The sequence below is a fragment of the Patella vulgata genome, chromosome 4, assembly GCF_932274485.2.
Source record: "Patella vulgata chromosome 4, xgPatVulg1.2, whole genome shotgun sequence".
Classification (NCBI taxonomy): domain Eukaryota; kingdom Metazoa; phylum Mollusca; class Gastropoda; family Patellidae; genus Patella; species Patella vulgata.
Genome location: NC_065882.2, coordinates 45,224,475 through 45,249,421, shown reverse-complemented (window position 1 = coordinate 45,249,421; position 24,947 = coordinate 45,224,475). Strand labels below are relative to the sequence as shown.

Below are 24,947 nucleotides of genomic sequence, written 5' to 3'. Positions count from 1 at the left end.
AGGGTGGATCAATTTGACTGAAATTTTCAGCAAATTCCCTTTACAGTATCTAGTTTCTAACTATTATAGTGAGAACTACCAGCTCTTTATCTAATCTCCCACAATGTATCTTTAAATACTATAATATAGTAAACTACAATAATAAATACATCTTTAGGCTCATGTCGCATTCCCATCAGTGAATTAAAACTAAACTGGGTTTTAAGTGCTGTCTATCAGAAAGCATTTTTGGTCTTACTTTTAAGCAATAGTGTCAGATTTAAAATAAGTCACATTAAGGTAGATACACTAACAGTCAAACAGTTTGTCAAATTGGTATAGATACACTGTGTATGTAACTTTTAAGTATCAACTTTCCAGTGACATCAACAATAGGCTGAAGATTTAAATTACTTGACCCAAGTAAGATTTGAAATTAACCAAAGTTTTGTGACATATTCAGTGTTACTAAAATTGATACTAAAAGTGTGTATGGGGGCACAGACCCCCCCCCCCCCCCAAATTTTTTGAGGTCTGTGAATTTCTATTGCAACAAGGGCTCCCTGCCCAATTACAGAACAGCTCAAGTTAGTGGCCATGTTATGTTTTACATGTGAAGTTGTATTATGTATTCTAGGAAGAATAAGCATACCCTAAATCTGGTGTTTTCAGAAAATAAGCAAAACCTAATTCTGGTGTTCTAGGAAGAATAAGCACACCCTGTATCTGGTGTTTAAGGACACCCTGTATGAATCTGAAATTGCAATGTGTGTTCTAGGAATTATGTGTGGCTCAGTAAGTAAGGGGCTGGCTTCAATTCTGGTGTTGGCCAAAAGTTCCTTAGGATTTTTCAGTGTGGTTTTCCCTTGTGAGTGGTATAGGATGGAGAGCATGGCAAGGAACAAGATCTAGTCATTCAGATAGGACAAAAAAACAAGATCATGTGTCAATTGTGAAGAGTAGGAAAAAGTACTATTGTCTGTATAATTTTTTCTTACAGTACAATGCCTGTCTTCATTAACCTGGATGGTGCAGGATGTATGACATTTCTAGGAAGAATAGGCACACCCTGTATTTGGTCTTATTTGGTGTTATTGCAGATTAAGCATACCCAGTACTTGGTATTCTAGAAAGAATAAGCATACCCTGCCCTGTATGAAATTTCTTCCAAGCAAACCAACAGTATATTTATTTTTGCTTGATTGGTCAAAATACACAAATACTCTATCAAGCCAGCATATTTTTATACTGGAATTGCTAAATCGATTAGTAATTTATATAAAATAGAACCTATAAATTTGGTTTTTAAAATATTAAATGAACAATTTGGTTTATTGTCTCTCTAAATTGCTGGAGAACTGCAGTATTATCAGTCTGTGGTCCATGTTTTTTTAGTGTAATTAATCTTTAAATTTGCTATGTACATGCAATCTAACTTTCAAAGGTTAAAGTATCTTTACTGAGTCATGGTAAAACAGTAATACATTTCATTTCAAGATATGTATTATTAATTGTAGCATAACAAATTATCAAATGTACCTAATCACCTAATTGCATTTGCTGGTCGGTTAATGAATAGTTTTCAATTTGACTATATAGTTACATGTACATCAGCTGATAGGGTGTGTACAAATTATAAGATTGCATGCAAAATCTAACCTAAATACCAGGGGGTGGGTAGTGTGATTTTAAGAAATGTTCTGCAAAATGTTTTGCTATAATATAGGCTAGATATTTTATTTTGCATCATTTGGAAATTTCTATGGTTATTTTGAATGTTGTTTTATGAAATTTATTAGTTATTATCTTACTAAAAGTTATACTGCTTCCTTTACACGCAAGACGAGATAAACATTGTAATTATATATGTTTTTCATCCTTGCAAACTCAATCTTGTTGAATATATTGAGTTAATTTCCTTGTGTCAGTTTAAAGATACATGCATGAAACTCATTTGTATATTTTTTATTTTAGAATCATTAAACTACATATTTTTGCTATAAATCCAAGAAACAAAGCTTATATATTGGACAAAGTAAGATAATAGAGGTGATATTGATTTTGTAGATACATGTATACTGATCAACAAAAGATCACATGATTCATTATAATTAGAGAAAACTAGGTCATTTAACAGTAACTCATCTAATATATCTGGCTAAAAATACATCAATGAAATATATAGATTTCTGAGCAAGAAATCCGACAAGCCAGTACACAGTTTCTTTTACTTATAGTGAAATTACTCCACCCACAAAAAGTCACAAATTTGATAAAAACAATAGTCTAACAAGAGGTTCATGGGCCTTAGCCTCCTGTCTGTTAAAAATATATTAGTATTGCTTTAACTATTAAGTAAAGAATATGAATGCCTACCACATTACATGATCTTAATGTGCATGTAACCTCCCTCAGTAAACACAATATAATTGATCAATGACCTTCATAATGTTCATATATTTTTTTTAAAACTTACGATATAATTTTACTATACATACATTAGCAGTCATTGTTTTATTAGGCGCGCGATCGCTCACAAGCACATGTCGCATACCTGAATGTAGACCGAGGGGAGGTTTTTCTCCCTCGCCTTAAAATTGAAAATCGCTCTCCTTATTTGTAAATTGTGGACATCGTGAAAGACTCACAATCTGATCGCCATCATGCTGTGATTGTGAACATTTATTTGGTGTATTCGATTAGTGTATATAATGTGATCGCACATGGTAATAAAATTCTGATGTGTAAAGTAGAATCCTCACGAGACGTGAGAAATTACGAAAGATGGCACATGAAAATTTCCAATGAGAATAATTCCGGAAGAAACAGATTATATTTTGATGGAATTTTCAAGCCTATATGATTATATTTTGAATAGGGTTATGTTTTTAACCTAAATTTATTCAAGCTATATATATTTAGAAATGTCGACAAGTATTTCTATCAGAATACAGTATGGAGTTATAGATGATAGCAGAAGTTTGACTTAACCGTACAACTACAAGTGCTATTATTTAGCAGACAATGTTTATTATCATTTACATGTATATAACCAGGAATGACCCCATACATGCAGTTATTGATCTTCAGAACCATTTCTCATACATGCAACTAATCACTCTCTTTAATATCAGATCACTCTCCTTAATTTCTAAATCACTCTTCTTATCAAAACTGGGAGAGCTTTTTTAGGGGAGCGATTTTTTCAATTTGTTCATTAAGGGGAGCTTTTTTCGGCTCTCCTCTAAAATACAAACAACGGCGACTGCATTAGTCAGCTGATTAAAGATGTCACACATTATTTCCAATACAACATAAAACCTGTAAAATGTCTATCTTATCGATGTTTACAGCATGTTTTTATTTACCCAATGCTCTAAGGTGAAAACTTATCAGAAATACACAAAATTTGCTCTTGTTGGTTACCATGCTTTGTTTGTGTCAGTAATTTTTAATCACTTTGTTCTAAAAATCATTGTTTCAGGGAATAGCATCTTTGAAGCTAAATATCTCTGGCGTGAGAGAAAAACAGGGTTCAACATCCACTCAACACAAAGAAGGTCATTTCAGGACTAATATGTGGTTCAGTAATTGGAGATAACTGGATGACCCGGAGAAAACCCACAAGGTTGGACAGCTTACCCTACTCCTTGTCAGTACAAGCAGTGAAACCATGACATTTGACTCAATGACAGATATTCGACTACCCAATCCCACAAATAATATCTCTGGCAATTTAAAGGTTTTTTTTGCAGAACTTAAATTTATGAATAGATGTGTTTTGTCACGAAAAGAATTTGCAGACAGACAGAAATGAACTGAAATGGTGTTTAATTTAAATTTAACATCCTTCTTTTCTGCACAGACAAGGCATACACCATGCAATATACTATGATGGAAATCTTGCCCATGCAGCATTTTGGCCTATCCTTCATCAAATCCACTTTTCAAGCGTTCTTTTACGTGCATGTAGACCTCAGTTTTATGTCCCATCCTAATGTTTTTTTCCTTGCCAGGTCCTCTGCCTTGCACAATAGATTCTCATGTCTGCCAACTAGCTGGGAGTATATAATTAATCAACACCTTTTTGCTGCAGACACAAAACCATAACACTAATAACTCATTGATTATATAATCAACCAATCAATGCGCCTATATAATCACATGATGTAAATTATCAGATAGTAACAGATTTATGGGGAAAAAAAATCCATCCATTTTCTTACCATCACTACTTTTGGCTTCAATGAATTAACAATTTCTGACACAAGCCACATGGCAGGACAAGAATTCCAATTATCCTTATTCCAATATTCCATGCCAAAAGGTATAAATGTGCCATCTAAGTTCTCAAAATGCTTCCTTTGTATTCGTCATTTAAATAAAAGCCACTTTTTTTTATAACTGACCACAATAACAATTTAATGTATAAATTTTGCATAAATCTTTGCCAAGAATCCAACAACTGCACTTGAAACCAGCAGCTGCCAGGCAGGCAAGCTAAACAAAAAGCGATTTTGCGTAACATCAAGGGCCATAATTCAGGAAGGTACGATCAGATATGTGCAAATATGGGTTAAAAACATGCATATCAAGTTTCATTAAAATTGGATCAAAATTGTGACCTCTAGAGGGTCTACAACCTTGATATATCAGATGTTTACACTATTTGCATAGAGGGGCGGCCTTTTGTCTGGCAGTTATCGTCCGATTGTCCCAAAATTCGAACTCAACCGTCAGTAAGGTGTAATGGTGATATATTCAAATGTTTTTTTTAAATTGGAATAAAATAAGGTCCACAAGCTAAAAAACGTGATTTTTTGTACAATCAGGGGCCATAATTCAGGAAGTTACGCTTCAATATCCACGAATATCGACAGGAACCAAGGTATTTGGCTTATAAACTTATATTTGATATTTAAACAAAAACAGATAAAAATTGTGACCTCTATAGGGTCCACAAGCTCAAACCGCGATTTTTCGTACAATCAGGGGCCATAATCCATGAAGTTACGGTCTGATACATACCAATATCGAAAGAAACCAAGATCTTAGGGAGATAAACCTATATTTCAAGTTTCGTTGAAATTGGATAAAAATTGTGCCCTGTAGAGTGTCCACAAACAATTGTAGACGAACGGACAGGGGCGACAACAATATATGTCCACATGAAAATGTGGACGTATAAAAAAAGACAGTCTGGTTTAATATTCAGTGTTAATAAAAAAAATCTTTGAGTGCGGTTGATAATGTGTCTTAGTCAATCCCAAAACAGCAGAATGAAAACAACTTTCATTTTCTAAACTTGATGACAACATAGATATTTAGATGTAGTTGAATTGACTTACTGAATATCATCGTCTGTTTTAGCAGACAAGCTGGTAGTGATGACTTGGTTTGGATTTGGGTCAAGAAAGCCATTTTTCTCTCCAACAACTGGAGACTTGTCCCCGCTTGAAGTAGAAATGGTGGATAGTGTTGGCAGTGACTTCCTGAAAACAGAAATAAATCAATGTTTATTCTTGAATTATTTGAAATTACCATGCATACCTTAATCCAAACAAATTTATTTCTACATCCAGAGGCATTCACATGTCTTTAAATAAATAATTTTTCATGATACTCCAAAAACAGTACAACATACTTTTTCAGAACCTATTATTAAACCCAAATGCAAAGAGAACATTTTTACAAACTTGACACAGATTTTTTTCTTATTTTATAAATGTATGTAAGTACCTGTACCAGTTCTTATATCTATCCAGATATATATAATATATTTTATATATATAGCAATAGTTTATTTTGGTACTTCTACCACAATATTGAACCTAAATGATTCCAGGAATTTGGGTCCAAGAATTATTTTCTTTGGCAAAGTTAGGAGTGATGTTCAACATCTACAGTATGTAAATATTTATAATGGGCTTGTCTGCAGAAGTATACTTCTCTAGTAGGGAAATGCTTTTACCATAATTAAAATGCACCATGATGCCATACCCCAGGCAAATCTTAACATTGAGTGGGCATGTTCATAACAGTGCATGGAACCCCTTCTATTCTTGTATTTAACTATCATTTTCAAACAAATTAAAACAAAAATATTCATAAAATTTAAAGTTATATCATTTATGTATCTCTATCTCTATGAACCATTATAAATCATCAAATAAATCAAGACGAATTCATATAGAAATGAATCTGTCAAATAGGACCTTTTTCCTGCCTTTTTTAGATTCAAACTTACACTAAAATCTAAATTTTGTAATAAATCCAAATTCTGGGACGGAATTAATTAACTGCTCACTGTGAACTTGAGCATCATCTTACAATTTCAGAATATCCATACTGGGGTACTACTATCTAACAGGTCATTATATCGTGTCCATTATTAACCACCCATTTCCATAACACACTGTATACACGCCCTCCCCCTTTTACTATGCATGTGGTAGCAGTCCACTCTCTTTTAAAATCCCTTCAATGAGTTACTAGTTGTCCTGTGTGTCATGTTAACCCATGCATATGTCTTCTTGTATATCAAAAGGTGTACAGCTAAACTACAATAAACACATTATTAATATTAATCTATCTTTTGATCTCTCTGACAGGTATTGGTGGATGTGTGCTTTTTTTTAAACAACATGTCAACTGACTAGGTATATCAAAGATTTATTGTTTTTCCAAACAAAACCAACGAAGTCAACTACATGGATTTTAAAATGAAGATTTATATACTGCTAATAAAAGTTAGTCATTGAAATAAAATAACACCATGTAAGTTAGTCCAAAGCAGGATAAGATAAGATAAGATAAGATGTTTATCATGACCTTCTTGTATAGTCGTGGATAAATAAATCCTATTTCTAAATTCTATATCTGTATTTGATGTCCACTCTAAATGTATTTGAAGGTTTGTTGAAATCTAACAAAAGAAATGTGTCTTGAAAGATACAGAGGGGATTTGTCAAGCCCAAATGTCCTACGTAGGGAAAATAGTGTGAGACTGGTGAGTATGAAAATGTCAAAAGTCCACAGCAATAATATTTTAGTTTGGAAAGAAACTCCACAGTTTCAAATTTTAAGTGCAATAAAAGATATTGTGCTCATCCTTCACCAAAAGTTCCTTTAAATTAATATAATATGTTATGAACCCATGTTAAGATGGTTGTAAGTCTTTTATGAATGGCAAATAAAATGAAATAGGGTTTAACATCCTACTTTTCTGCAGTGCTATGAGGGAAATTTTCCCCAGACAGCAGGGTTTCCACCTACGTGTACTCTCTGTCGAATTCCAACTACCACCAGGGGTTCGCTTTTACATGCTGTTACACAGGACCTCAGTTATTGTTCCATACAAGCAACTAGACAATATTTCTTATCATGCTGTCAGAGGTCGACACAATACAAGACAATAAAACATATCCTGATCTACTGAACATCTGATCAAGTTACATAGATCTTTTTCCAGTCTAATTAAAATCAAATCCAAGTTATGTATTCATATTTTTAGCTTCAATATATAAACTGTAAGTCTGTATTTTAGCAATAAATAGTACTACTAAAATATTAACTACATGTAGAAATAGATAGTACAAGATCTGTCAGCAATCGTATTTCACTCAGTCATAACATGATTACGTGCACGCATGACATCTTTAACAATAAATCAGGTGGCAATCTTAACTCTGTTGAAATCAAATTTGGAAACAATCTATCATGAATTAATATATCTGTACTTGAAACAATAAGTTTGGAAAAAAAATATACTGTATAACTTGAGCATTCAACGTGATTTGTGTACATGTATGTTCATTTAAATGACAGGATATCTCCAAGACAACGAAAAAACAACATCTGTGAGCTGCTTTGAGTTGTTTTCTATAGCCATGACTTGTCAAAATAGTGTAAAATCACCACCTATATTTTGCAATGATGTTACACTTAAAATGTCATCACTGCAGAGGGATCTGAAATAGTACTACACTGCAGAGGAATCTGAAACGTCTGATATTGCACTATTAAAATACTAACAAGCATCAATAATTGTACCATAGATAATGATAATAATATAGCCCTGGAAACATAACATTCATATATCAATAATTACTGTTATACCATAAACAATTATACTGTTATACAGCCCTGGAGATATAATATTCACATAATAGAAATTAACACATAAAATGGAAACTATTAATACTTTGAATCTATAAAACCAATCAATTTTAGCAAAAATGGGTCAATATCATACATGTATGTACATCAAAAGTTAAAATTGAGCAGCAATACACCTTTCAAAATCTATATGAAAGAATAACAGCAATCAAATCATTGAAGGGTCAAATTTTGATGAAACTCCATCATAATAATCCACAGTGTGAAAAATGAAAATCTAGCCTTACACAAAATGTTGTTACTGAGATATGGCCTCCTGAATTTTGCCAATCTGATTAAAACACAGATCCTGTTTTGTTTCGTTTATCATAGTTCAAAATTTCATTTTTACTTATCTTCACAACACTGGGAGCTGGAAGAGATGTTATATAAGCCGTGTTCTGGTTGATGTGAGGGATTAGCCAATGAAACGGTCTGTTACAGCGAGTTCTTGGCGTGCGATGCACAGAACTGTGGTTAGACCACTAGTAACGTCAACGCTGGTTGATTAATCAATGTCTGACGTCATAGGGTCAAAAGCGGCTTGTATGACCTCTGACACGACCTCCCACTATAACCGGTCAGATCTTCATGTAGTGTAGGCCATCAAAAGTATAAAAAAAAAACGAAACAAAATATAGATCTGTATTTTAATCAGATTGGAAATTTGCTTGTGAGTTGTGAAAACATGTGAATGTGATTTTTTCGGACTTTGGAAGCTTATAATTATCGGGGTTGGTATCTGCTATAGAGCTGAAACTGGGTATCCTAATTAAAGTTCTGGCAAATTGTATCAGATTACTACCATACTAATCCCATCTCTTTTCTAGTCATATGCATCAAAAATAGCCAATTTGTTCAGTCACACATTTTGGGGTGATTTTCGAGGTCACCTTGTACCAATATCCCATCTCACATATGTATTATCTATAGGTGGTTGTTTATGGCCACAAGCAAGAATGTGTTAATCCAGCCATTTGTATAAATAGGAATGGCATTCTTTCAAATTTTGGTCCAGGTTTAACCACCTTTCAGTTTCGTCACTGAATCAGGTAAAACTTTTTCTGAAATTACACATATTAGATCTACTCATAAACCAAATTTCATCTTTGCCACATGATTCTGTGAGATGGTTTGCATTTAAATGTCACCCTATACCAATATCAGCAAAATGCATCCCACATCGTACAGTTGACATGCCATATTCTTACTGTCATTGTGTTAAGATTCTAATGTCGGAAAAAATAAAGTTTGTATACTTTCACGAATCTCAAGCAAATGTCGTATGAGGCTAATGTTTTGTGCATGTTCTTTTTCAACACTAAGCACTTGAGATGTCTACATAGAAAATTATGCGAAAGATCTGAGTTCTTCCCCTTCGGTCCAGTATGTGCAGATAGAACATAACCAATCAAATTATGACTAATATTTCCAGATGCTAGTAGAAAAAAAATATCTTAACATGTTCAGAAAGAGACGTCAGTGACAACAATATGTAACTATATGAATGGGCGCATACAATCAAGCTTACTTTGCAATTCATCACTAAATGTAGATGTACATGACTTTAACAATGTTACTGTTTTAACATACATTCACAACTTCTCTTATTATAGATTTTTCTTCCTTGTTTATAAAAAAACCATCTACAGCTAACAAGTTTTTATACAGTTACTACTTAATGCCCTATTTACCTGAAAGGCAATCAATATTTCAAAAAAATGTTTCCCTTCTAAGAATTTGTTAGTAACATTTAAATGTAATTCAAGCACATACATGTACCCGGTTAGATTTCAAATTCTGAAAAAGTACAACTATACTTTTAGACTTTTACAAGTAATGGGTGCCATGCATGACATGGATATGTTTTTTCGAAAACTGATACATGCCAGTTGAGATCACTGCAAATAATTCTTTACATGTAAAAATTTCAAATTTTGTGCATTTTTTAGTGAATATATCAACACTAACATGTATATAAGAGTAATAATTAAGGCCATCACTGTGACAATTTTGACATATCTTCTTAAAATACAAGTCGGTTAATATAAATAAAGTCTTTAGGCTATGCCATGTCAGTTAGCTGTCACACATATGACGACAACAAATCATAAAACGTCAGCAATATACATGTAGGCCTATATAAAAAATGAGGCTGATCTTCCCCGCCTCATTGTCATTCCCAAAATAAATAGATGACACATATTAATTAATTAAACATTACCTTTTCGTAAGGCATCAAGCTACCCAACTGCTTATCTATACTTACATGTAGCCAAATCAGGATAGAACTTAGTCAAGGTTTTGATGTAGTTTAACTATACACACCAAGTTCCATCATTCTCACTCAATTAGAATCAGAGTTATCCTATTCCAAAACATGGAGCAATCCAACTTAACCAAAGCAGAAAATTGACATGAATGAACTTAGTCAAGATATTGATGTAATGAAACTATACACTGGTAGCATCTACTTGAATATACAGTATCTTGGTATAATACATCAGGAAACTTCAGTAAATTATTACTTTTATACATTATATAACATAAAAACTATCATTACTATTAATTAGTTATTATACTATTCATAGACTAGCTGGCCTCATTACTGTCTAGAAATTAATAAACTAATGTCAGCATAACTTGTCTGTCTTCACATGGACCGAATATTTTCCTAATTAGATAAATATACATGTACATATAAAAAATGGTGAGTGACTATCATGTGCACAGTGCCAGAAACAAGTCTACAGACAATACTCTCGATATAATTTATCAGTCCTGTTTTGCATGATTAAGCTCCAATTTTTTTGTCACAAATTATAAAGTTTCATCAAGAAAATCGGCTCCATAGAATTAATAATGCAGATAAGACAGTACACCTTTTTTACAGTGATGTAAATGACAACTATTTTATGAGTGCAGAGTGCTTTTTACTGTTATAAGGGGAAGATTCAGGGGGGGGGGGGGGGTGCGGAGCCAATTGATTTGGCCAAATGATTCTGCTAATTGTGTCCACGCTTACTCATTCATGTTGTCAATCATAATTTTATTAAGCTGAAGCTAGGTGGTTTATCAGGTCCATACAATGTAAGAAAGTTCCTGGACCATAAAACAAGTGTTGAGATAAAAGATAACCTTGGATATAATATTATATAATGGACCGGCGTATATAACAACAGCTGATAATTTGTGTAGACTATTTCCTAGCTGTAAAACGTGTATGGCCTCTATATCCCCACTTTGTTTATTGTATATTTATGGCTTATATAATTTACTGGTGAATATGGCTAATCAGTTATACGACAGAACCGTTATTACACAGTCACGCCATGTATATAGCCCTAAAATATATTTACAATTTCTCTCGATATTCAATACAAAATCCACTATACTATCTCTCAAATTCCGACACTCTGGTATAATGAACACGACAGTGTGCTGCCATTATGCAAATCGTTTAATGTTAAGCAACTGTCACTTACCTATGACCCTCATCAACAATATATATCGTTGACATGTGTCTGAAACGTCAAAACACTGCTTCGGAAAAACAGTTGACTTCTACATCCATTTCGAGGCCTTGAACACCGCGAGAAACCGACTTGCAGCAGACAACAAAATGGGATTAGAATATTAGACTAGTCCATTTTCATTGAAGGGTTGTAACTGCTACAACTATCACGTGCCGATTTTGCTTGCCAGCTAACCAGAAATGGCGGGAAAATTTAAAATTTATGACGCAGCCTCTAACATCTTTATATCTAGTATGTCTATCGAAAGCTTCGAAGAGCAAATCGTCTTGGCGTCTGCACTGGAATACGTATTCCTATTTTTTCTACGCCCACATTTCAGTGCAGGTAAGTTCATGGGCGTCACACATGGGGGGGGGGGGGGGGTCCGACCCCCCAATTGTTTTTCGGGGGGGGGGGGTCTGAATATACTTGGATCCCCCAAAAAATTTACATAGTAGGCCCAAACTATTATTTATTTACAACAATTATTAGGATTAGTTAAGATTCTATCTGTATAAAACCTGTACATATCCCAATATGGTTTATACTGCTAAAATAAAACACAGAGATAATCATCCTGGAAACATGTGTGAAGTGAAAAGTACCTGTGTTCCGTAAAATTGTGTCTAGTTTGCCTGTAGGTAATATTTTGTTAATTTTTTTCTGCCAGTTATCAGAGTGAATCGCATGTAGGTACCCAAAAACATAACCAAATAATTATCGCCCGCTCAGCCAGCAACGTAACCATAATGCTTATGCATGCGGTGTCTTGGTAGACAGTATGGCCACATGGTGTTTGTTTATATTTTTTAGGGGTTTTAAAAAATGGGTTAGGGTTAGGGGTTAGGGTTGCGGACCCCCCCCCCCCATATATATGTCACGGCTACGCCTCTGGGTAAGTTGTCATCCTGTCCGCCTGTCCCCCAACAATTGGCAACGCGATCGAGGCTATAGTTTTTATCAACATTTTTTCAGTTTTGGTGCCAAGCATATATTATGATGGAGCAACCTTATGAACATTCAACGGCGTTCTATTAAATAGTTATGCCCGTTTTTATACGCCCACATAATGACATATCTTCCGATCTGTATGTAGGGTGACCCGTGGAGTGAAAAAATTTTCTACAGAAAGTTGGACTCGACACAGCGAATGTGCACGGTTCAGTGGCTTGTCTCGAAGTGATTTCTGGCTAACCACGCAGTATGATAATACTCGGCACTAGAGTCTATAGGAGACTAAATAGCCTTCGCATGTGCAATTTTCTACACATCTATCAACTATGCACTTCAAAAAAACTAGGGGATATTGAAATGCAAACACAGGTTACGATATGATAAATAGTCATGGACATTTGACATGCTTTGAGAGTATGTTCACAGATGAAGAACTTATCGCCCCAACAGAAACACTGAGCTGCACATTGTTCATTGTCAAATTTGACACTTCAAGGAAGAGTGGATGAAAACTGCCGCATGCTGGTTTATCCTATCCATTTTAGCATTCCTATTGGTTCTTGGATAAGATTTACTGTTTAGTGTATCTTTGCTTTAGTGTGTTACATTTAATTTGATCGGGAGACGTGTTCGTCGACGTCAGCCTCAACCGACAACACTGCAAGAATTGGCCGTGGCACTGCAAGAGGAGTGGGCGAGATTGCCCCAAATCGTGATTGGACGGTTGATTAGGAGCATGCCACGACGAATTGCTGAATGTCTGAGGATTGGTGGAGTAATTACTCATTATTAAGACAAAAATCAAAAAGGTCCATTTTCACTTTTGACGGTGTATCTCTCTTTGCAAGTGAAATGGGGCTGTCAGATAAGCCGCCCATATGAATCGTTTATGTTCATGTGTAGGCAATTGGCCTGTTATAAACATACACTGGTTACCTGTAATAAAAACAGCAGTGCATTCCCGGAGTTTTGTATTGTTTCTGAATATCCCCTACTTTTTTTGAAGAGTATATTACAGATAAAATAAGAGAAATTCGATGTTGTACTGAAATTTTTTCTAAATCATTTATCCCATCCAGTATAAGGAGTGGAATAAACTCCGCCCCCTTGTAAGAAACTCAAGAACTCTTAAAACATTCTCCGATCATCTCTCCAAATCAAATATAAAAATTCCATCTTTTTACTATAACAGTCAGCGGAAACTCCGATGTTCTGACCTACAGGGCCACAAATACCTCAGACATGTTGCTGACAGCCCTGCATGCCTCTGTGGTCACATTTTTGAAGATTCTGATCACTACCTCTTGCTAATGCTCTTTATATTCAAACCATAGACGCCAACTACAATACGATCTCAAAAACATTAACTGTCTTCTGTTCGGGTCTGCAACCCACTGTATCAATGTAAACAATATTTTTAACGAAGTCCACAAGTTTATTGATATGTCAAACAGATTGTAATCTTGCTTACTAGTTGTTTAATTTACAATATTAATTTTAAATTTATGTAACAATGTAACATATAGTATATATTTATTGTACATTCCCATCCATCTCATTATATATGTATTTACAATTATGTGTTTGTCATTTTAACTGTGTATATACACCCATTTTGTTCCTTTGTTTTAATACTATGTATGTATATTATCTCGGGAGATGGGTTTTACATAGGCTAAGCCTGTTCCCCAATCCCATTCAGACATCCTGAAAAAAAATATTGTTTATAAAAAAAAAAAGAAGAAAAAAAACAAGAATAAATATGTGACAACTCCCTTAGTGACCGCCCAGACAGTTTAGCTGCTATGGGCATATGTTTTGTTGCCTGGCAACCTATCTTTCTGAAACCTTGTGAACATGATAGAGGCTACAGCTTTTAATAGATTTGTTTCAAATCAGGTGAGAAGCATATTGGGGTCATGAGAGGACGAAAACAATCGACATTCAGCATTATGTAGCTTTCGTTAGCCCCCTTTGCCAATATCCTTGTGATAGTGATAGTCTACAATTTTTACCAAATGTTTTTCAAATCTGGTGTGAAGCATTGGGTTTATGAAAGGACGAACCTTATTGATAGTAAACTTGCCTAGATAGTCAATGTTCCAGAGTTATTTCCCATTTTCTGAAAACATTCTGCAGAGTTTTTATCGGATTGTTGTCAAATTTTTTGTAAAGCATTGAGTTCATGAGGGAACATATCCTGTAGATAACCATCTTTTCTCAACTGTGTGTTCCTGAGTTACCCAGGCCTCTCTCATTACCGAAAACCTTGTGAATATATTTCCTAAAAAGTCAACGTCCCTCCTTCTGCACTTGACAGGGGCCATAGTTTTTTGTCAAATTTGGTGTGAAGCATTGGACGGACCCTGTAGATAACCTGCCAGCATTCGATTACTTTGTGTTCCGAAGTAACACCTCTCCCCCAAAGCCAAAAACCTTGTGAAATGAAATGAAATGAAATGAAATGGGGTTTAACGTCCTACTCAAAAAAACCTTGTGAATACAATTCAGTCTTTAGTTGAATTTGTTCAAATTCTAAGTTAGATCTATTTGATAAGGCCTACTTCAAGTCTGGTCAAAGGTCACGAGATGTAAAAAGGCCTAGCACTAACCCAAACCCTAACCCTGGACCTAGCCCTAATGCTTACACTACCCATAACCTACAATCTCGCCAACAATCACGTGCCCTAACTTTATTTACCTTTCAGCGACCTTGATAAAAATTGAGCTGGTCTTAACAAATAGATTTAGCTGTAAATTCTACTATGAACACATGGTAAGATATCAAAATGGCAACCAGCATTCGGTTCTGACATTTGAAGTAAAGTTTCGCTAAATAATAATCTGTCGTCAATCATTCAAAATGAAATACAACATGTTCTTAATATGTGTTAATATCCGGCTCATCTCTAGTATCATTGCGGTGCAGCTTCAGCTATTGACTAGAAAAGGGTTGTACCATACACAATTAACCAGTTTTATTGACTGAATTATATCTGGGATTTCTCGTTTACTGAGTATTCTATTTAAACTAACCACAGCCATTTTTATATTTTAAACTTTCAGGTAGATGGCCTATCTTTATTTTCTCAGACATTTTGAAGAAAAATGTTTGATAATCTGCACAGATTATATTTGAAAACCACAAAAATCTATAAGTAAAATTTCAAGAGTTTCCTTGTTAGGAGACTAAAATTATCTCTATCAGGAATACCCAGTGACATTCACAGAGAATTTTATACAGTTTATGTAATATAATGCCAGAGACTGCTGGGATAACACTGTCTTCTTATTGTTATGCATTTTAGAAATTGACAGAAGTGCTGAATAGGATTATGTTGAGAATGTCCCGACACCTAATTGCATTACATACAACCAGTTATCAATAAAGATTAAAGGCCTTATTTGCCTAACAATTAGATGAGCAGTGTATGAATGAATGTCTAGACAAATTAAAACCATAAAATTATTGTAATAAGAGATCAGAAACAGGTAAAAAATTTAAAAAATTGCAATTTGACTATACTGGGTACATGTATATAGTTGTATGTTCAAATTAGACGCCTGACAAGGACAGCTGTCTAGTCATTCGGATGAGACGAAAAACCGAGGTCCCGTGTACACATTGGCGTGCACGTAAAAGATCCCTTGACAGTTGGAATTCGATATAAGAGTAGGCCGTAGTGCCGCTGTCCGGGCAAAATTTCCCTCATAGCACACTGTATGGCGTATGCCCGTCTTCATTAGCCCAGTTAGGAGCAAAACAGTAGGACGTTAAACCCCATTTCATTTCATTTCATTTCAAATTAGACTATTTACAAAATATGAGACCAATCTACCAATCCATCACTGCATCAACATGATATTGAACAATGGATTTTTAATAATAAGATGAATGTGGGGTTATTATCCTTGGCATTTTATGTGGGGGTCATACAGCCATCACACTCGTTTTATCTGTTCATTCGTCCATCCGTCTGTGCCCTTTTGATTCTGAGACAGAACTCTAAAAACTATGAAACTTTGTACACTCAGTCACAAGATGAAATGGCGGCTTTTGCCATTTAGATCTTTTTTTTTTTATTACCCCCTGCCTTTCGAAGATAGCAGGAAACTATAAACAGTAGTCTGTCTGTTCATCACACTGTTTTGGACACAATAACTCTGCTTCTAATTGATGTAGAATGTTCAGTCTTTTTGTAGATGTTCATTAGGTGAATGTCTAGACTGAGTTCTATGATGAACATTTTCTGCTTCTGCTAAGCAGAGATAAGTAATTTATTTTTTTAAAGCTTGGGAACATGATAACTTTGGTTCTAACTGAAGTTGCTTTACTTCATGTATGTTTGATGATGAGCATTTTCTGCTTAGGCTAAATAGATTTAGAGATCGCTCTTGTTTCAATGTGATAATACATACAACTGATAACATTTCTTTCTGAAAATCATAACTTACCTTTGATAAAATCAGTAATGACTGACCCTTGCCTTTCGAAGAAAGCAGGGGATTATTAAAATGGGTCCGTCCGTCAAACTTTCTGGTATACATTAACTCTCCTAAATTGTTTAAAAAGCTGAATGAGAATAACACATGACACAATTATATGGAATGCAAGTTATTTGAAAGATTTATTTCTGGCGGCGCTTCGACGAGGATTCTCTCATCTTTATCAAGCAAAGAATCTCTCGTCATTATCAAGCAAATTCTTTGCTTGATGAAGATGAGAGATCCCTTGTCAAAACGTCGCCAGAAATAAATCTTTTCTGCTTAAGCTAAGTAGAGACGTCAATCTGGGGGGAACATGATGTGGGCTCTACTTTGAATCACCCAGAATTCTTCAGATGAAGCCTACATTCAATGCATTTACGCGACTAACATTTGTTGTGTGGCGCCACGATGTGATGGCCTTGGGGCCCATGCCACACTTGGCCTATTGTCGACCCGGTTCCAGTGATTAACCTTTTTATACGCCCACATTGAAATGTGGTCGTATATTGTCGTCGCCCCCGTCCGGCGGTCCGGCGTCCACAATTGCTTGTGGACGCTCTAGGGGCTAAAGTTAATATCTGATTGACTTTCAATTTATACACAGTGTTTAAGGTCTTGAGACGAAAAAGCCTATTGATTTTCAGCGATTTTCGATAATTACTGCCAGAGTTATGGCCCTTGATCACTTTGAAAAATCTTGTGGACGCTCTCAAGGCCAAAGTTAATATCCAATTGACCTTAAATTTACACACAGTGTTTAAGGTCATGAGACGAAGAAGCCTATTGATTTTCAACGATTTTCCGATAATTACTGCCAGAGTTATGGCCCTTGATCACTTCAAAAAATCTTGTGGACGCTCTAAAGGCCAAAGTTAATATCCAATTGACTTTAAATTTATACACAGTGTTTAAGGTCATGAGACGAAGAAGCCTATTGATTTTCAGCGATTTCCGATAATTACTGCCAGAGTTATGGCCCTTAAGTTATCATCCGATTGACTTCAGATTGATACACAGAGTTTAAGATCTTGAGACGAACAAGTATATTGATTTTCAATGAATTTTTATGACTTGAACAGTTAAATCCATGATATTAAAAGCTTTGCATACAAAACGTTAGCATGGGGCAGAACTTTATAAAAACCAAACAAATTCTAATAGTTTTCTGATAATTACTTCGTGAGTTGTTGCTCTTAATCAGATTTTAGTGTATTATAAATGTTTCATTACCGAAAAAAGTAAAAATATGCGACAACCCTTGTTGACTGCCCGGACGATTTAGTTGCTGTGGGCGAATGTTTCGTTGCCTGGCAACCTAACTTTATAAAAATCAAAGATTGCTCTTCCAATATCTGATGAGTAGCGCCGCTGTCCGGGCAAAATATCCCTCATACTACTATGACCGATGTCTAGGTCATATGTTATTTTATTATTTTTCAATTCTGTTTTAAATTTCAAATCTATATTTTAATTTTCATTAATGCTTGGTTAGTCATTAGAGGCAGGCAGCAATTAACCTGTCAGTCAAATTATGACAGGCTGGCAACTAAAGTGGTTGATCTGTTAAGTCTCATCTAACTATTGTTTTAAATGCCTTAAGTCTTAATCCTTCAATAATTATATGTTTATGTCAACACTTTCTAAGTAACTGATTTGTATAAATAGACAAATGTATGTTAGATGAGAATATTAGTTGGAGACACCAGCTTAGGGCACATACTAGTTGGAGGTCCGATATATATATGAAATTATAAGTTGTTAAATTGTTGATGTTAATTATTTGCTCCAGAAATAAAGTGTTGAAGATCCATTCCAAGAATTTGTATTCATTTCTGATATTGGAGAACACACGTCGACGAGCTACATTCCCTGAAAGCCGAACGGTGTTACTTCATAGCATGACGCATGTCCGTCTTCATTAGCCCAGTAGGAGCAGAACAGTAGGACGTTTAACCTCATTTCATTTCATTTCCAATATCTGATGAGCTGATTTTGTGTTTCATTCAGGACATGTATACAAGTAGATATGTGACACACAACATTGTCAGTAATATTATACCAACAAATCTCTTGAAACAGTATACAGGCATATCTTGTTATGGTGTTATTATATAGCTTCAATAAATAGATGAGTTAAATTATAAACAAATTAAAGGGAAATGGAGTGGGGAGAGTTAAATACTAACTAGATTATTTCGAGACTAACCTGGTACATTTTAATTTCAGTCAGAAAAGGGTTATGCAGAGGACTCTACTCATTGTCGCATACAATTCATAGACACTAGAGCTAGACCTTATGGCCACATAAAATTAAGGCCTGGAAAGTGTTATTTAGATAATAATTAGCGATACTTGATACAAACCAAAATACATTTCAATAATTGCATAAAGGTGGCAGTTTGAAATCAATAGTAACTACTGTAAAACATGGGGATTGACACAAATTGAAATTAATATGACCTGTAGTTGTTCCTACACTTTAACAAAGAAGATGCCAATATCAGATAATTTCATTCCAGTTATTATTTTTTTTTACAGAAGCTGGATTGGAGAACAGACACATCTCCATAAACATACATACAAATATATATTGAAAAATACGAAAGATGTAAATAAAGTATTAATGTCATAAAGATAGTTATATCGCCAACTATCTAATTAATCACTGTTGATTATTTTATATCTTTGAGGGGTGTTACGTGTGATGATACCAATGATTAATGAAGTAATATCAGATAATTTTATCACAGTTGTCATCAACGGCTTTGATTTGCTTACTACCATATTCTTCGGTGTATTAGGCGCATTTTTTACCAGATATTTACTGTAAACTAAATATAGTCATAAGTTCCTTAACTAATGGTGCATGATTTGCATTTTTCAAAATTCCATGCTAATAATTATTATATTATGTACTTAGATTGATTACTTAAACATATATTATTGCAGGTCTTTCTTTAGGCCTGAAATGTTATCTAAATTATTAATTAGAAATTAATTAACTTATCCAGAGCATAATCAACTCTCGATGTCAGCGCTAGCCTGCAATATTTACTGGATTATAATACGATCTGCTGCTCAACGCTCATTCATGATTAAATCAAAACATGGATAATCAAAACTGTTTTTTATGTACCGACTTAAGTAATGCCTTTACATTATCTAGTTTTTAACTAATCTCCCATAATGTATCTTTTACAGTTAATTAACAAAACAAAATCAAAATATCAACGCTAAATAATCTCCCGGCTTGGATTCAATCGGATTAAAAACAGGTCAATCAATTAGATTTTGGAAAAACACGAAGATGGCGGCAGGTGTGTTATATCCTGAAATGACATGGTTTGTGTTAAGTGGACATTAAACCCCACTTCTCTCTTTAGAGGACCCTGCTGTCTCTAAAAGAAAAAAAATTCTTAGAAATTTGCAAATCATACTGATCCAACATCACACACAGCCTGTAAACTCCTATAGTTGCATATTTCTTGATTATTAACTTAAATGTTCACAATCTATACCCAATTCAGAAAGAAAGAAATTGAGTTCAATGTTCACTTGAGAGTAACCAGGTCATTTTGAGACTAACTTAGTAAACTCGAGTACCAAAGAAAACTCTTCTGACTTGCAGAGATAATAACAAGGGCCGACTCTGCCACCCAACCCACAACTTGAAAAGAAAAGTGATGTATAAAAATATTACGGTAACTAAAATGTTTTATAATAGTTTGTCCTAGGCTGTTGAACAGGGTTACATTCAAAACTACTGAATGAAGAGAGATAATGGTTTGGATAGTGCTGAATATTGTATGCTCATTTCAGAACAATTCCATTACAAACCTAAAAAATTAGAACCTTACTAAATACCAAATTTAAGGAATTATTTCCAGTATCCCTTATCAAATATAGCTAGGCCAGACTATAAACTTGGTACAGTGTATCAGATGAAAGATACTCACATTCTGTGAGATTGATCTGTATGCTGAATAATGTATTTGATTTCTGGCATGTTGAATAATTTATTTCCCATTCATCAGTTTAATGCAACAGAAAAATATATTTATTTATTCATTGACATTTTGTATATAAAATTATGTCACATGGGATATAAATCCTGCGCTCGTCTTTTTAATTATTAACAAGCATATATGATATCTACATACAACCAATATAGATAAGATATAGACATGGTTATAAAATATACTCCTCTGGACTCTGACATACAACAAACAAATTACTAGAACATTCTCGTCATGTAATATTCATTAAGGCATTTCAATTTAAAAAAATCAATATATGCAGATAATATTTCAAAACTGTACTGTTTCATGAATCATTAAAAAGTAATCTAGCCTTTTTGATGGCTATTTTGTTTCCTTTTATTAGCATTGTAACAATAAGAATAGGGAACCATGATGGCCTGGTGAGTATGGTGTTTGTTCACTAACCAGGAGTTCATAGGTTTGCTTCCTGTGTTGGCTAGGAGGTTCTTCAGCCGGATTTTCCAACGTGGTTTCCCCATTTCAGTTATGCAGGATGGATGTCCTAGCAAAGAAAAACCTCTAGTTGTTTGAATAGGATGAAAAACCAAGGCCCATGTATACCATCGGCACCACATTAAAGATCCCCTGAGAGTTGAAAATAAAAGTAGGCTGTAGCTCTGTAGTCTGGGCAAACTTTCCCTCATAGCACACTGCAGGAGTAATCCCATCTTCATAATCACAGTTGATGCAGATAAGTAAGATGTCAAACCCCAATTTCATTTCATTGAAGATTAAGGACAACAAAGCTTATAGATTAGCCTTTCCAAAGATAGGGGGACAGGCAAAGAAACATATATACGCTTACAATAGCTAAGATGTTTTATAGGATGTTTAACATATCACTTACTCTTTATATAAATCATTTGGGACTGGATAATCTTTAATTCTATGGTTATGTGTACAATGCAAATATTTTCAATAATCTAAACAATGCATATAGATATATCATATCTGGCAGATCAACATTTGTTGCTAGAGCATTAACAAAGTGTGCACAGGCAATAGTGTTGAGTTCAATGCTAAACTAAACAATGCATATAAATTTTATTCAGATTGGATAATAACTTTTGTTGCAAGAGCTTTAACAAGATACTAAAAAGTGAGCAAGAACAATAGCTAATGAACGAAAATTGGGAAAATTCAAAAAGCTTTTTCAGGTCTATAATTTAAAAAATGCACATAAATTTCACACAGAATGAATTTGGTTGCTTGAGGGGTCACAAGATTCTGCAAAGTGGGCAAGGGCAAGAACTCTAGAGATCATTACCAGTAATGAAAATTGTTTATTCTTAGATTCACTAATACCCTTGTCAGACTGGGGTGGCGCACTTACTGGGCTGCTACGGCGACAGAAAATGGTCCCAGAGTGCGTCAAGATCGTCATAAGCGTGGTGGAGACAACAGATAACGTGCTATGGTCTCCATGGTTGCAAATGATCACAGAGTCACAATTTGTTTGTGGACACTCTACAGGTCACAATTTTTATCCAATTATGACGAAACTTAAAATATAGGTTATCTCTTAAAGGTCTTGGTTCCTTTCAATATTGGCAATAACAGACCGTAACTTCGTGGACTATGTACAAAAAAATCACGATTTTAGCTTGTAGACACTCTAGAGGTCACAATTTTTATCCGATTTTGATGAAATTTATGTGTATATCCCAAAGATATCGGTTCCTTTTGATATTAGCCCATATCAAACTGTAACTTTCTAGATTAAGGCCTCTGATTGTACTAAAAATCACGTTTTTAGCTTTTGATAAACCATAAAACATATGTTTATATCCCAAATATATTGGTTCCTTTCAATATTGACGCATATCGGGCTGTAACATCCTGGATTATGGCCCCTGATTGTATGCAAAATCTTTTTTTTTTTTTAGCCTGTTCACCTCTTGCAAAATATGGACATATCTTGCAAGGTAACCACTTGTATAAATGTAGAGTGATCAAAAGATATTGTGGATGATGGATTTACGAACAGTGGTGGCAGCAATGTGATCATATAAAAAGGTAATTATGTTTTATTTCTCTATATATTTTATTTAGGAAAGGGGGGGTTGGATGGCTGAATGGTAAGCACGTGCGCGCTGTATCATAAGGTCTGCCATTGAGTCAACTGGCTTGGTTTCGAATCCCCGGTTGTATGTGACAAGGAGTAGGGTCGCCTGTCCAACCTCGTGGGTTTTCTCCGGGTCCTTCGGTTTCCTCCCACTGCTAAAGACCCCTACGTGCAAGCGAATTATTGAAATGAAATTAAACTGTATGTTAGTCCCGAAATGACCTAGTTTGTGTTGAGTGGACGTTTAACCCCATTTCTCTCTCTCTTATTTAGGAAAGTATTGGTATTCAACAGCTATACTGGAATGAGGCCAAATTGGAAAACTTTGGTATGTTAACTTTTGATGTATGTAAGTATAATATTGATTAATAACAAATCTATATACTTCCTTTAAACCTTCATCCCTAACATAGTTTGTTGAGAAACTATTGAAAATATAAAAGCTAATGGACTATGGACAACAGATTGGCCAATTTGCCAATTTTAAATAGTACCTTATAAAGTTTAATGATTGATTCCAAAGGGCTGTAATGTCATGTCAAGTTTTTTTTACATATAATTGTGCCCTTTGGTGAAAGTCTTGTTCAGTCATTTTGAGTCTTAACATATACAATAATTTGTATTTCTACAGTACATGTGCAGTGGCATATTTGCCTACAAGGTGCTTTTTTTCTCCAAATTTCAAACTGCCAAGGGATATTTTACTTGCACAATCAATTTGTACACATAATCTCAGTCTTTCATCCCATTAGAACAAGTAGACACATATTTTCTTGTCAGGCACTGGCCACTGACCAGTCAGAGCTAGTTTTGAAAATCATCAAAATTTTTCTAGGGATTTGAAAGCTGGAAAAGGGGATAATTAAGATGGCATTAATTTACAGTTGTGGTTTTTAATAAGTTGTAGAATGCTGGCACAAAAGAACTTACTGTAAATAAGTCAGCACTTGAGTTTTCGGTAATTAAAGTAAATTACAATGTAAACAAAGAGGGTGGTAGATATCTAACCTGTTTCAGGTCACCAAAATTGGCCAATTTAATCTAATCAAATTGTTTTATACTGATGGAATCGTGAATTTAGAAACGAAATATGTACAAACCTTGGTTGAGGAATATTTTCAGGAACATTTTCAGGTTTTATGCGATGTGTAAACCGTTCTGAATTGACGCGTCGGAGTCTCATATTGTCATCATCCCTCCAATTAACTTTCTTTACTGCCACTGATCGTGTGGTTTGAATTGGTTTGTTTACATGCTTGAAAGACCTATCGGTAAGATTGTTGGCATCTGTCTGTCGTGTAGCTGAGTAAATTCCAATAGCTCTGTAAAAACATAGACATAATTATTACTTACTCGATACTACTCCATGACTGTAATCATCAATCTGACAAACAGCCAACATCATCCACTAATTAATCAGATAATAACATACATGTAATTAATTAATCCTATCAATAAATTGTCTGGCCATCTGGTTCTCAATGTAAGATTTGTTGTACTGACTATTTTTCATTTACTTTTGAACGAATATCAAACTGCTTTTCCTTCTATAAGTTACTCCCAGGAGTACTGGAACAAGAGAGAGAGAGAGAGAGAAATGGGGTTAACGTCCACTCAACCCTAACTGGGTCATTTTGGGACTAACACATGGTTCAATTTTATTTCAACAATTTGTGTGCGTGTAGGGGTCTTTAGCAGTGGGAGGAAACTGGAGGACCCGGAGAAAACCCACAAGATTGGACAGGCAAT

At 34.6% G+C, this 24,947-nt stretch overlaps 1 protein-coding gene across 2 annotated transcripts in view; it reads right to left on the bottom strand.

The window, feature by feature from the left end:
- LOC126818227 (GRAM domain-containing protein 2B) overlaps nucleotides 1–24,947 on the bottom strand; it is a 71,514-nt gene that overhangs the window by 20,063 nt on the left and 26,504 nt on the right. The window contains exons 2-3 of one of the 2 annotated variants that reach the window (XM_050545516.2): nucleotides 24,299–24,520; nucleotides 5,328–5,471 (exon numbers count right to left, since the gene is read on the bottom strand). In XM_050545516.2, coding sequence (XP_050401473.1) covers nucleotides 5,328–5,471; nucleotides 24,299–24,520 — 366 coding nt within the window. Of the gene's footprint in view, nucleotides 1–5,327; nucleotides 5,472–11,621; nucleotides 11,773–24,298; nucleotides 24,521–24,947 lie in introns of those variants that run through there. The other variant, XM_050545518.2, reaches the window with a different exon arrangement.